The sequence below is a fragment of the Meles meles genome, chromosome 21 (assembly GCF_922984935.1).
Source record: "Meles meles chromosome 21, mMelMel3.1 paternal haplotype, whole genome shotgun sequence".
NCBI classification, from domain to species: domain Eukaryota; kingdom Metazoa; phylum Chordata; class Mammalia; order Carnivora; family Mustelidae; genus Meles; species Meles meles.
Window position 1 is genome coordinate 39466272 of NC_060086.1, and position 15104 is coordinate 39481375.

The 15104-nt window shown below is 44.5% G+C and overlaps 1 protein-coding gene across 9 annotated transcripts in view; it reads right to left on the reverse strand.

The window, feature by feature from the left end:
• RBFOX1 (RNA binding fox-1 homolog 1) overlaps nucleotides 1-15104 on the reverse strand; it is a 1785930-nt gene that overhangs the window by 1451533 nt on the left and 319293 nt on the right. For 3 of the 9 annotated variants that reach the window (XM_045993979.1, XM_045993969.1, XM_045993978.1), the window contains exon 1: nucleotides 5074-5527. The exons of 1 other annotated variant lie outside the window; for it this stretch is intronic. In XM_045993979.1, the coding sequence (XP_045849935.1) occupies nucleotides 5074-5076 (3 nt within the window). In that variant the 5' untranslated portion in view covers nucleotides 5077-5527. Of the gene's footprint in view, nucleotides 1-4977; nucleotides 5553-15104 lie in introns of those variants that run through there. 5 more of the 9 variants (XM_045993965.1, XM_045993971.1, XM_045993976.1 and 2 more) reach the window with 3 other exon arrangements.

Genomic DNA, 15104 nt, shown 5'->3' on the forward strand with positions numbered 1-15104 from the left:
GGTGAGATGTGAGGGAGGGAGATGCTCCCAGGCCAGAAAAGCACAGCTCAATACGTAGCAATGCAGGCAGAGTACTTAGTACAGCTTGTGCTGTGTAGGAAGTGTTCACAACATACAAACTTTTTATTGTCACAGTGTATCTAACAGTCACGGACAGACTGCCAGGGTTGTGCATAAAGAGAGACAGCTTTGGGGTCAAATATGGGAAGAAAACTGAACTATCCCGATGTTCAAACCCTCCATTATCAAACCATACCTCCACCTTCCAAGGCCAGGAGAGCCTTCAAAGATGGGTGATGTTGGGTATACTGAGAGCTCTCAGGAGGTAACTCCCTTCTTCCTGTCAGTATCCAACACATCAATCAATGGGAGAACCATGTGGCCACCATGCAAAAGGAAACCTACTAGAAGAGATGACGGATTAAGAAGATCTACATGCAGGAGAGATGCTGACCAAGGCACTTGGAAGATGTGTGTAGCAGGTTGTGGGGAAATGTTCCCTCTTTGAAGGCACTCAGAGAAAAAAAAACAAGCCAATGTATACAGGTGTATGCTCAGTACTGCACCCACATACGAAGAGCGTTACTGAGAAACTTGAGGTTCTTTTTTCCTTTAATCTTTGTCCTTGAATGGAAGACTTTGTTCTCACTCCCAAAGGAGAGGGAAAAAACAAAGCTTAATTTCTTAGATGTTGGGGACTTATCCTTCCAGATACCAGGAAGTCTATGGACCAAATCTGGAGATGAATCTGAACATTGACACAAAAGCTGGCTGGCCAAGAACGCGTGCTTGTTTGTTTATTCTTCTCAGAAGCATCTGACTATATTTCCTACAATGTTTAAGCCATAAATATATCATTGAATTTCTCTGCATTAAACCTGCCAGTGGCTTCCACTGCGAATAATATCCAGACCCCCATAAAAGCTCAAGGACCTACTTATATAACCCAACTTCATCCTTATAATATTATCATTGCTTCTGCCTCAGGGCCTTTGCACTTGTTATTCTCTGTCTCTGAAACATTCTTCTTTTTTTTTTTTTTAAAGATTTTATTTATTTATCTGTGAGAGAGAGAGAGAGAGAGCATGAGGAGGGCAGAGGGAGAGGGAGAAACAGACTCCCCAGTGAGCTGGCAGCCCAACATGAGGCTCGATCCCAGCACCCTGGAATCATGACCTGAGCCGAAGGCAGATGCTTCATCAACTGAGCCACCCAGGCACCACTCTGAAAATTTCTTCATGCAAATGACCACCTTAGAATGGAAACTCCATCATGACAGGGGTATCTCTATATACTGTTCATTATATATTTCAAGTGCTTTGAACACTGGTTGGCACATAGTAGATGCTCAATAAATACTCAGGGGATGAGTGTATAGTTTAAGACATACCAGAACTTCTTTTCACTTAGATCTCCACTCAAATCTCTCTTCCTTGGAAAGCCCTTCCAAGTCAGTCTCTACCAAATCGTCACATTACAATTTTTCCATCCCTTGTCATTATCCTTACAAAAATACATTTTCATCCTGTCCTTATTGTCTGGCTTTCTCCACGACAAGAGAAACCCCAAAAGACCAACATTCTCATTGCCCTTCTCCCCAAGCAAAGTGACTGATGTGTGGTACGTCCTGGCAAAGTATTTATGTCATGAGGCACTCCTTTCCCAAGACAGACACACCCATCAGGAGTAACAGGCAACAGACACCCCATCGCCTGTATCTAGTGACCAGTAACAAACCAATGGTAATGATGGTGCTCATAGCAACTACAGATGGAAAACAGGGTGATTGTCTCTCCTTAAAAGCTCATGTGTCATATCCATAAGACCCCTTAGACCTTACAATCTAGAGAACCATGTTCTGTCGAAGTCACCTGAATGTGCTGGGTGCCCCTCATTTTGTAGCTCTCTCACTGCCTGGTTCTTTAATTAAAGTTTTAATATTTATATGTGTGCCTTGAGGCAGTATTTTAAATAATGGAAGTAGGCATTAGGGAGAGCCTCAAGACTCCTTTAAAAACATCATCTCTGTGTTTGAGGTCTTTGGTATAACGAAGTTTTCTCTCGGGCAATATGGGGGAATGTGCATGTGACAAATTGCCCGATGATTTTAGGAAAGTCAACCAATATTAGTTTATGGAGCATGCTTACTATATAGCTCTCATGCTGGGTGGCAAAGGCAGGACTAGCTGCCCTGTGTCCTTCAGAGCAAATGCACTTGGATTTCAATAGTCTTCATACACGCCACTGGGAAATCACTGCGTCCCTAAAGTATTTTCTGTGTCAGATCCGATTTCCCTCTTGGAATGTGTTCATTACTCCACACATCAGCTTAAAAGATGCAAATAAAATGGTCTAATTTTTAGAAAGGTGAAATGCCAGACATATTTATACAGAGCAGACTCTTTTTTCTGGATGCAAGAAAACAAAAACAAAAACAAAACAACAAACAAACAAACAAACAAAAACCTGATCTGGAAGGAATTTTATAAACTATAATGGTTTGGTATGGCTTGAACTGAAAAGGCTTAACTTGTTTAAAAAAAAGAGTCATCAGAGACATGAGGATGTCTGAAAGGCCTGTGCTCAGACCTTAGAGGAGTAGGTAAAAAAATAGCATCAATTATCATGAAGAGAAAATAGAGCAGAGTGGGTCAATTCCAGGAGGAAAAATCTGCTCAGACCCACGTTTTGGCTCGTTTCTGAGTGGAAAACTCTGGGACCACAGGGTGATATTAAAAAGACAGTGTGTTCTGAGGAAAGTGAGATTTACTGAGAAGATGCTTCCATCCCAGGAGGCTGAAGAGAAGCAGGCCTTTCTGCTGATTAGGAGAAATGCACAAGTGCCACAAAAACTTAATTTCTGGACATCTGTGCTTGCTGAGATGGCTTCAGAGGTCACCAACCTGCATTCCAGCCTGTCTGGGATGGGCTGCCTGTCTCTGACCCTCCTTAGCACTTGTGGAAAAAGAGGAGGAGCCTTTATCTCAGAGAGACTGAGGCTTCTGCTGAGCAACCTCTCTTTACGATTATCATTTGTTAAGTGTGTGTGTGTGTGTGAGAGAGAGAAAACGCCTGCCCCTTCTATCCCACCTGGTGTCATAAGCCTGAAAATATGGAGTAATCTACTTGATAAACAAAATAAAACAAAACTAACATTACGCAGGCACTACCTCTTTCTAAGTGTTTATTGCTTTATTTATTTCTACCTCAAGCCCTCTGAGGCCAATACTGTCACTGAAATTCCCATTTAACAGGTAAACAAACTGAGGCACAGAGAAGTCCTGTAACTTCCCCCAGGTCACACAGCTAGCAGGAGGGGGCAGGCTATGCTTTTCTCCATGGTAAAACTCTACTCTCTAGAAACCTTAAAATACCCAGAACAGTACCACATGACATCTATTTCTTCCTAACCCAAATCAGCCATGAGTTAACTTAGAGGAAACCCAGTGGAGTCCTCTGGACCCAGTGCATCCTTCAAAAAGCATATTTGGAGTCAGCCCCTTTGTTTGCCAGCAAAGCCCCTGCCAGAGTCACCTTTACCCTGTATAGGCCCCAAGTCCTCTACCTCTGAAGAAAAAAGATCTTGACCAAAATAAATCTGCCTGTGTCTCCAGTTGGGCCCTCTGTGGTCATTTAAAAATGAAAGAATTCGGGTTTGCTTTATCACCCCCCCCCCCCCCATGAAGATATATGGGGAATGGAGCGTAAATGAACTAGGACAAGGGCTGGGAAGGATCACCAGCTGGGATGCACTGGATTTAAATAAATAAGTAGAAAGTGACTACTGTTTTAAAATAAAACTCAAGTTATGGTGCATCATATTTCAGCCCAAAGCTATTTGGCATCATCTCCCCCTCTTCTTTCCAAGTTCCACTGAGAAGACCCGCGGTTGGGTGCCGATCCCCTACACCACCAGGCGTGGATCTCCAAGCACATAACAGCCCCGCCCCATACACTCCTGGACAGGCAGGTGCACCCTGGTCCTTGCCCGAGCACACATGAAGGGCCCTCAGCTCCCTGGCAGCAGGGAATGGAGTTGGTAGTTCCTGGACAGGGTGGGTCCTGGTGTTCCCGCTTCCTTCCCGCGCAGGCAGCTTCCCAGGCTCTCGGTGACACCTGGTCCCTAGACCTAAAGCCTTGGAGGCTCCAGGGCCATCTCTGCCAGTTGGTCCCCCGCAGCATGGACGTGGAAACAAAGCCCCGCAAACCCCGCCCTTACCTCCATCTCTGGAGCTGAGAAACTGAAGCTGAAAAGGGGGCGACCCCCGGCCTGCACTCCCACACTGCTTCCTCTGCTACCGCCGGGGTCCTCCCCGTCACCCCCCGCCCAACTACACACCCCGGGGTGAAGTAGTCTAAGACATCGAAGGGGTGCGCAGGCAGGAGTTTCCAAGTCCCAAGCTCCCAAGCTGACCCCAGGGTTGAGCGCGCGGCGACATCTCGGGTGCCGTTAGGCCAGTACCAATAAATAGAAGACCTCCCTCCAGCTCAGCGACCCTCCTCTTCCCCACCTTCCCAGGGGCTTGCGTTTCTAACCCCCTCATACGCCACCGAAGTGCTTCCTCCCCCAGACCTCCAGAAGGGCGGTGGGAAAGGCAGCGACCCAGGGCGCGCTGAAAGCTCGCTTTAGCCGGCCAGAGAGACTAACCAAAGTGCGCAGGCAGGTTTGCGCCGCTCCCTGCACCTGGGACTCGGTCCCAGGAGGGTGGACGAGACAGCCTCGGCGCTCCTGAGGGGCGCTCTGGGGCGAGGAAGGGCGTGCTTATGGAAGTGAAACGCTAGGGCTCACGATCTTGGCCCCCCTGTGTGGACCCACACGGAGATATCTCTACCGCACAGAAAAAGTTCCCAGTCCAGCGTGTCCAGCCTGGTGCTGGGAGGCCACCTCTCGGAGACCTAACTCTTTCCCCTGTGGGACCCTTATGGCCAGGTGGAGGGAAGGGGAGACGCAGGGGCGGTGACTCCGCTTGGACTTACCTAGAACTCCCGGAGAGCCCGGCTCCAGTCGCCTTCTGCTCGCGTCCCCAGACCCTCCAATTCCCCTGCGCTCTCTGCACCCCCAGCCACACTCACCATGAGCTGGAGGCGGCGAAAGGGGGGTGCTGATTTCTCCCACGCTGTCCGCAACTTCGCGGGCAGGTCAGCCCCGCCCTGGCGCCCCTGCCTGGGCGGCGGGCTGGGCACAGCTGGGCAAGGTGCGGGTCCGGAGAGCCGGGGTCCTAACGGCCACTGCCAGGGTGTGTAGAGCGCAAGGTTCTTCAGTGCGGAGCCACCGTTCGCTCCTCCGCGCTCTGCCTGGGTTGGAGGCTCAGAGTTCTCTCACTCCGGACGCAGGGGCGGGGCGCACGGCTGTCCCTTCCAGATGCGGGGATCCTTGTTGGTTCCTTCCTCCTCCTGTCCCGGAGGCGCACGCGTGGGTCCGGCCGCAGCTGCTTCTGCTGTCCCCAGGGCTGGCAGAGCGCCCCCACCCCACCGCGGGTCCAGCCGGGGGCTGGGGAGAAGAGGAAGGGATTCCCTTCCCCGAGTTTGGGTTTTCCCACCCGTTCAGACCCCGGGTTCTGTCCGTTGCAGCAGCAGGCTGCTGCGAGAAGCACTTCAGGGCAGCGCCGCCTGTGCCACCCGCTCCAGCTGGAGGAGGAGGCGGCGGCGGCGCGGCTCGCACGGGGACTGGAAAGGAGGTGACCTTCAAACCCCGCGCTCGCGCTCGGGGAGACCGGGAGGAGGGCTGGGGTGATGGAGGGGAGCAGTGTACGCCGGGTCAGCCCGCGAGAGCGCTTGCTGGCAAGCAGCAGAGAGTGAAAAGGAGATCTTCAAACAAAAATACAGATTAGAAAATAAACAAAGGAGAGCGGAGCAAGCAAGCGAGCGAGCGAGAAAATGTGTGCATGTGGTGTATGTGCGTGTGCGCGCGTGTCTATGTGTGAGTGTGTGTGTGTGTGTGTGTGATAGAGTGAGTGTGCGCGCGCCCGACAGGCAGCAAGCAGCCCCGGCTGCGGAGCCAAAAATAATCCGGGAGCGGGAGCGCCCCCTCCCCCTTCCCATCGCCAGGGCCGCTGCTGCTGTCACGCGTGCAGCCCCGGATTCCAGCAGGCAGCGGAGGGCAGAGCCGGGGTCCGTAGGAGACTCCGTGCCTAGGTCTCCTGGCCTAAACAGGTGAAGAAGGGGTGAGAGTTGGAAGTAGGGGTAATGATCCCGTCTTTAGCGTCCCCAAGTCCTTGTCCCAAAGTAGACTCACTTACTGAGCACCAGCGCCTCCCTCCATCTTGACCCCCACAGTGAGAGCAGACAAACGACAGGGAGAAATGCTAAGTGGCGGCGGCTTCTTGACCCCATCCACTTCTGGTCTCGGAAAGTTGTCTGGCGAATCTAAATCTAGCGGCTGGGCGTGGATGGAGCCTTACCCAAGAGGCAAAAAGTTACGGGAGCCAGATACCCTGCAGGAAGCGGGACTGCACGTGGCCCCTGCCTCGCCTCTCCGAGACAGGGCTTAATCCTGCACTGGGTGCTGTCTCTGGAGGGGTCTAGAGACTGTCCTCTTACCAGCTGCCTTAGTGCCAAAATCCCTGTGACTCCTAACTAAATGCTACTGCTTAATAAGCACTTTTTTGCCAGATGCTATTTGAAACATTTACATCGAATTTTCTCAACAACCTGACGAAGTAGGCACTATAGGTTTAACAGTTTGCCCAGCCGTGCTTAAGGAAGTTAAAGCAATGATACTTCCTTTCTGGGTTCCACCTTGGACTCACAGAGCCAGAAACCCTGCTTGTTTGTTTACTTAGGGGAATGTTGTTTGGTTTTTTGGATAACCCTTTTAGGTGGTTATGTTGCACAGGAATGTGTTATTGAGTGATAATTTGCTGAAGGTCACACAATGAGCAAGAAGCCAGGATTTCTGGGCAGGTCTTCTTAATTTCATGCGATGTACCAGTGCATTACCTTGCCTTCTAAGGGCCAACTGGGATTGGACAAGGCCAGATTCTAGCTTTACACACTTGATCTGAGGCTCAGGTTCATTTTTCTGCCTACACTTTCATTGTTTTTGCATATGCAGTATGGCTCCTCTTCCAAGTAGGGCTGTGAAATTTCCAAAAGTAGAGACCATGTTGCATGTGTTTGCTTTGTAATGTGAGCGTTTCCCAGTGCCTAACGAAAAACAGGCTCTACGGGAGTTCCTCTATAATCCTGTCAGGCTAGGGTTTCTTCCAATGTTAGAATAAAACAAAGGAAACTCCTAACTACAACTGGAATTTTAAAAAACATATAATATTTTATCATCATTTGAGAAAGAAAGTTTGCAAAATCCAGAAAGGTATCTCTGTCACTGGCCCTAGGGGATGATTTTGCAATTTGGGTTAGTTTTACCATATTCTTCCTTAGGACTCTCTTTGATAATAATATATTTGTATGTAAACAACTTTTTTTTCCCTTTATACTACTCTCTTCTCCTTCACTGATAGCACAATGAAGCTATAAATCTAGGTTAGTAACACTGTAATCATTTCCTCCAGAAACTGTTTACAATGGGAAAACCACCGAATTTAAATGTAATTGTCTAGCCGTGCAGGGAGATAAGATGGGTTGTAAAAAAGGTATTCTCAATTTAAAAGCAAATTATCAATAATGAGAGAAGAAATAAATGGCAGTTAATGGGAAGTTCTGTTGAAATATAATGTTTTGTGCAAATTCACTAACAGGAATTGTTTCTCTGTGCTCCTTCATTTTTATTCCAGGAGGGGGAAAAATGAATGCAATCATTCAAGGCAAAAACACTGGCTGTTGTTTCATTAAAATGGGTAATCACTGGGTACTTTTATTATTTTTTAATATATATCTTTCTGTTGGAAATGAAATAAAACATATTTAACTATCTCAAAATCAAGGTCGGTCTAAGTCGACTCTGACTTATTTTGGAGTAGAAATAAGCTTAGATATATTAGCACCGAGTATCAGCCGTGACTCACGGGTACCTGTGTTGCGTTGTAGCTTAAGGAAGCTTTAATGTGAGTGAGGGAGACATTCACTACAATTTGAAACAAAATTAGAGTAAAGATCAATATAGCATGCTATTATGCTATTCATTTGGAAAGTATTCATTTCTTTTTCACAATGATCTTTCACATTCCAGGCAGAGTTTCTCTGTCATTCCTCTATGTTGAGCCACTTCTAGGTAATGAGGGTATTGAATGAGACAGTCCCTGGGACGACCCAGGGCAATGACCTTGGAGACTTTGGCTCCTCCTACTGGACATGGAAAATACTTAGCAGTTTGTGATCTAAGCATGTGTCAAAATGTGTTCCCTAAAGCTGATAGGAGAGAATGACTTTGTAGCCTCATCATTGGCTGAGAGTGCACAATCCTGCCCAAAGTGCTCAAGATCCATATAGAGTGTAAATTTCACTTCTCACTTTCAAACTTGGGCTCTTCCTATGGCTCTGCATGGTCCCTAAAATAAAGTCTACAGTCTTCTACATGGGTTACAAGCTTCTAGATTATGTGGCTCTCATTTTATGTTGACCCAATGATCTGGGATAATCTCCTCTTATTTGTCTCCAATTCTTTGCATATGCTATTTCTCCAACCTGGGAAACTCCTACAACTTCTCATTTCTTGTATAGTTTATAGGTTTTAAGATCTCCATTTGGGCATCCTTTCTCCCTGCCAACTCCAACCTCCCCACACCCCTGCACACACACAGATAAGACCAGTGTCTCTCTTTTGAACTCCCTAAACGCCTCTACTTAATTCTATCATATCATTTGTCTTCACCTTTTGTAAATGTTCTCCATTAGACTGAAAGGTCCTTGACGTCAAGGACTTTTCCTCAGTGCTTGGGGCCAAACACATAAACTCAATAAATGTTTGGTGAACGTTTTCTCCTTTTTGGTCATTGCTGTCTAAAGGGGATGACCTCTTTGAAACAGGTTGAGATCAATCTGTTCGCCCATTCATTTAGTCCTTCATTCTTTCAGCCATCAAATATGTACCTTACTCAAGGCAAGTCTCCTGTAAACCATTTCCCAAATAAACTAGACAGTCTCTGCACTCAAGGAGCTTATACTCTAATATGATAAGTAGGTACATAAATAAGTTATCTCAACAGTTTTGAAAGATTTAGGCGCATACTGAACAGAAGCATATAGCCAGACATTAGGGAAAGGGGAAGGTCAGGCAAAGCTCTCTAGAAGAGATCACCTCTAAACAGAGAAGATAAGTAGGAATTACCCCAAATGTTAAGGACATTCTTGGAGAAGAACATGGCTTAGGAGACTGTCTGAAGCAAAAGAGAGTATAACTCCATTAAGAAACAGCAAATCTATTCAATGTAAGAAGAGTCGTGCTAAATACAAGAGTCTGGAAAGTGGTGCAGAAGGCAGTGAACAATGAAGCTGAAGATGTAAGCTAGGGCAAGCTCATAAAGGGCTCTGAATTGAAACTAAAGACATGTTTGCTTTAACAAAAGGCAGATTTGGGGAGAATGACCCTACAGCATGTTATGACCTACTATCCATAATTCCAGTACCCACAGCCTGGACATTGCTCTACCTTCCCTGATGTTTCAATGATCATTTTACTGTTAACTTCTATTTGTTCAAGAACCTTTCCAGATGACCACTGTAAACGTATAGTGAATTGTTGGGATTCATAAGTTACTCTAAAGTACTCTAGGATTTTTAGGATGATGAGTGGTATATTAAGATAGAAGGATGAAAAAAGCAAACTAAAAATAGTTGAAGTAATCAAGCATCCTTCTGTTTCTCTTCCCAAAGGATACTTTTCAATAGCAGTCACTTAAGAGAGGATACTATATTCAAATTTTTTTATAAATGACTCTGACTCAATAAAACTCTTTGTACAACCTTAGTATTATGTAAGACCTGCCTTGCCCTCAAGTTCTCACTCTTCAGGCTTACCTCAAAGCTTTTTCACAGTCTGGGTCAACTAATGAACTAATTAAATAGTCTGAAGACCACAGGGGAATGGATTTCCTCATATTCTCTACTCCCCCTTCAGTCACTGGGCACATGGCAGATACTCAATATACAGTTATTGATTGGTTGAACTAACTCACAATCTATCATGAAGTTCAGGAGTTTGATATTAACCAAAGCATTAAATACTGAGAATGAGCCATCCAGTGTCTAGGGATGAGTTTCCTTTTTTTCTGAAAGGATACAAACTTTCACACTGTTTAAAAATGTCTTTGAAATAGTAAACATGATGGTTTCTCTGTTTCTCTTTGGGCTCATCTTTTTTCTCTCCTGTTTCCATCCCCCAATAATTCCATCCCCAAATAATGATGATGATAGCAGTAACAGTAACATAAATAAGATTTTGAACAAACATGATAAAAAGAATAGCAATAGAAATAAGAGGCATGTGGCATTTACTATATAAGCTCTTTAATTGTATTTTCTCATTTAATCTCACAGTACAACTCTAGGTGTAAGTACCATTATATTTTCTTTTTCATAGGTGAGAAAACCAAAGTTTAAAAGAAGGGGGAAGGGCGCCTGGGTGGCTCAGTGGGTTAAGCCGCTGCCTTCGGCTCAGGTCATGATCTCAGGGTCCTGGGATTGAGTCCCGCATCGGGCTCTCTGCTCAGCGGGGAGCCTGCTTCCCTCTCTCTCTCTCTCTGCCTGCCTCTCTGTCTACTTGTGATCTCTCTGTCAAATAAATAAAATCTTAAAAAAAAAGGGGGGGGGGGGAGTCCAATGTCTTGGCCAAGCCCACAGAGCTAGTGAATGGTTAAGCCAGGACTCAAAAATAAATCAGTCTTGTGTCAGAACTGAGTTCTTGAAGCACAAATCACGATGTATCTTATCTTTCTATTAACTAGAACTCATACACCATTGAGGTATGCTTAGAGAATCATGTCAGTGATTCACAGTCATGAAAGTAGGAATTCCCAGTCCATTGGTCTTGGAGTAAGAAAAATAAAAAGGAGGTTGAGGGATCTGCAGAATGAAAGGGAGCCTGCTTATATAAAAAGCATTTTGGAAACAAATATTTTGAGCATGGTCAGAACCGAGTGAATCAAAGATTTCCAAATGGTTGGCCAATAATGACTATAGAAACTAAGCTGTGTTCTTGGTTTAAGGTGGGCCAATTTATACATCATTTATTATGTCTTTAAGAAATACACTATCAGGGTACCTGGGTGACTCAGTTGGTTAAGTGTTGGACTCTTGATTTCAGCTCAGGTCATGATCTCAGGGTCACGAGATTGAACTCTGGAAAGACTCTGTGCTGGGCACAGTATCTGCTTAAGACTCTCTCTCTTCCACTCTCCCTCCCCACACCTATGACTCACACATGCTCTCACTAAAAACAAAACAAAACGAAACAAAACAAAACAAAAAACTATCAAACATCTTTTAAAAAAAAGAAGATCTTATTTATCTATTTGAGAGAAAGAGTATACACATGACTGGGAGGAAGGGCAGAGGGAGAGGGAGATGCAGATTCCCAGGACCCTTTCTTTAAGAAAGAAGTGGATGGGGCATCTGGGTGGCTCAGTGGGTTAAAGCCTCTGCCTTCAGCTCAGGTCATGATCCCAGGGTCCTGGGATCGAGCCTGCATTGGGCTCTCTGCTCAGCAGGGACCCTGCTTCCCTTCCTCTCTCTCTGCTTGCCTTTCTGCCTACCTGTGATCTCTGTCTGTCAAATAAATAAATAAATAAAATCTAAAAAAAAGAAGAAGAAGAAAAGAAAGAAGTGGATAAAGCTCTAGAGTAAGAGATTGTGTTTTCACATCATGTTTCTATCACTTAACAGCAATATGAACAAAGCAAATTTTTTAAACATCACTAATCCTCTGCTTTCCTTTGTGTAAAACAGAAAAAAGAAAGAGGAAAAAAAAGGGATCAAGATGATGATAAAAATAATGAACACAGGGACGCCTGGGTGGCTCAGTTGGTTAAGCGGCTGCCTTCGGCTCAGGTCATGATCCCAGTGTCCTGGGATCGAGTCCCACATCGGGCTCCTTGCTCGGCAGGGAGCCTGCTTCTCCCTCTGCCTCTGCCTGCCTCTCTGCCTACTTGTAATCTTTCTCTGTCTCTCTCTCTCTGACAAATAAATAAATAAAATCTTTAAAAAAAATAATGAACACATAATTAATATATACTAGCAACTATCAATACAGAGGATATCTAATCTGACCCACATCCTCAAACATGATGATTCTAGGCTCTTTATAAGTGATTAGTTCAGGAATTATCATAGGGTCCATGTCGTGTGATCCAGGAAAAGGTGGTTGATACACTTACTGAAAACATTTTTCTTCCCTCAAGTGAAAACTATAGAAAAAAATTTTTTTCCTTATTCCAGATGTTTCCTGTGTAGTTATGACCTCTGGACCTGCCATAGATACCTTACCACCAGCCTGAGAATGACAGAGCAGGAAAGAATAAAGAACCAGAAATATCTATGAGGTTGCCAAGCTGCTAAGTCAGTTAACACTTGACACTACCACACAGACACATCCTCTGCTGCTTGTGATGATCGATTCCCTTACTGTGGAAACTTGTTGAGGATTCTATGTGGCCTAAGGAAGGGTTTCTCAAACTTAGCGCTACTAACATTTTGGACCAGATGACCCTCTGTGCTGGTGGGGCCATCTGTGCCCTGCGGGATGTTTAGCAACATCTTTGGCCTCTACTCACTCAATGCTCGCAGCACTCCCTGACTGTCCATCATAACCTTATCCCCTCCTACGATGTTAAGAATCAGAAATGTCTCCAGATATTTCCATACTCTCCCTGGGGGTAAAATCACCTGAGGTAAGGTCCACTGATCTAAAGCATCCTCATCAATCCAGTGATAGCAGTAGTACCAGTACTAGTAATAGTAGCGCCGCGATAATAATGACCAGCATTTACTCAAGTTTACAAGGTACGAAGCGTTGTGGTCAAAACCTCCACGCATATTCTCACAAGCCCCTCAAAATAATCTCATAAACCAGGTTTTACTCTCATCCTCATGTTACACAAGAAGAAACTGGGGTCCAGAAATGAAGAAACTTGCTCACAGTCACCAAGCCAGTACGTTGTTGTTTTGGGATTCAAACCAAGGTGTGAAGAATTAAATGGTATAACCCCAGAGAAGACCCTCAGCCTGAAGCCTGGCACGTGGGAGCTGCTCAGATGGAAAGCATGGTGACTTCCACGTAACAGCTACACAGCAGGGTCAGCCTGGAGAAATGCAATGTGGTCTTGACAATTCTGTTGCTTTCTGCACGTTGATTATTTCATTTCACTCCTCTAGATGCTTCATATTGGGCTGAGTGTTCTGGCCAACACCCAGATTGCCTTAAACTAACAAAGAGAACAAAATCACCACAATCCTCAATGACCCATCGAGGCAATTTGTGCAGAACTGACCACAGCCTCCTTTCTTCCAGCTTTGAAAGTAAGTTCTGAGTCGGAGTGGCCATTAGCAAAAGGCGCTTGCCAATTTCACTCACTCACAACTGAATGGTGAATTGGGAGTTTCATTCTCCCACTAGATAAAGTAATAGGTAATTATATGTCTGCTTAGGACTTGAGGGAAAAGAAGGAGGAAAAACAATTTTGAGAATTTTCTCTTTGCCAAGCCTCAGACATGACCTCTAGCCTCAGAGAAGTCCTGTTGGGTAGGTACTATTACTATTTCCGTATTTCAGATAAGGAAACTGAGGCTCAAAGGAAGAAAAGGGTGGATTTTCAAAGCTTACAAAGCTAACAAGCTCAAAAATCTCCTTTTTAAAATGTTAGCAGGCTGATATCAGGACCATAGCATGTTTTCCTGCACCTCCAGAATCGCTCTTTGGGTATAGAAGATCCAAAGGCCAAGAGATAGAAAAATTGTGCACATATTCTAAAGTCCGATTAAAAAATATACATTTTTTTGGAATGTAAAGAGTGCTTTGAATAGTTCCAGTAAAGTCAACCATGAAGGTTGAAAGTGAGACTTAAGAAAAAAATAAAAGTTGTAAGTCAATTAGGTGTAAATAGTTAATGAATTTATAATCAGAACATAAATAGTTTTGCCTTAATGCACTGACACCTCAGGGGGGAAAATGTTCCATGTATTAGCAGCACAGAGTATTGACAATTGATTTCTTTCAAATGCACTTACTTTATTTTAAGTCCTAGTCATTTTATTACAAATGGATAAGTAAAGATATTTAAGCCATTTACGATGAAATATGCAACCTTACAAGGAAGAATATGCATTTGCAGTGGTTACTGGTGGGTAATAGATGCTCTGAGAAATAAAATATCTGTAAATCATGGTCAAAGTATGCATTACTATGCTCTCTATTTATATATTTATTATTTCTATTTATTCCTTATACTTCTATTAGGCACAAAGACTATACTTTCAGGGATCATTTCTATAGTTTGGTATAAGAGGCACAAATCTGTGAATTAAAAAGAATCACTGGGAATATCTTTCAAGACTATATAGTAGTTAATATGAGGAAATAATAGAAAATAGCTAAAATTTGGGATTCTGAATATAATCATCTAGAAGATACAGTTTGGGCATTTGGTAAAAAGTGAACCCTCATCCATGAAGCATGTTTCCATGCCTTCTTTGGTTTCCCTTTCTCTGAGTTTCCCCACACCATTACTCTAGGCTTGGCTCAAAATGCTCTGCTGCATTAATCTAGAGACAGTCTTTCAGATTTTCCCAGAAGAAGACCCTGAGACAAGTATTTGGGTACATGTATAAATTTGGGAGGCAAACCGAGGAAACAATGGCCAGGGAGTGGGAACGTAAGTTAGAGAAGGGAGAGGAGCCAACAAAACCTGTATTGTCAAACAAGTTATCACAGTGATTAACTGGAGATTATTCCCACTAAAGGATTCTGGAAGCCAGAGTAGAAATCTCCCCTGTGGTTATTTCACCCTGGGGTCATAGAAGCTTGAGTATTTATACAATTATTCATGTTGGCCATTGCTTTAAGGGTTAGGTGAGTATGGTAGTGTGTTAATCTAATGCCACTTCAGCCTTCCTTGGGCACAAGAAGAGTGGAATCTAAGTGGTCAAGAGAATCCTTAGGCAATGGTGCTGATATATAGAAGCCCAGTATGCATGCATGTAAAGCTAAACATTTA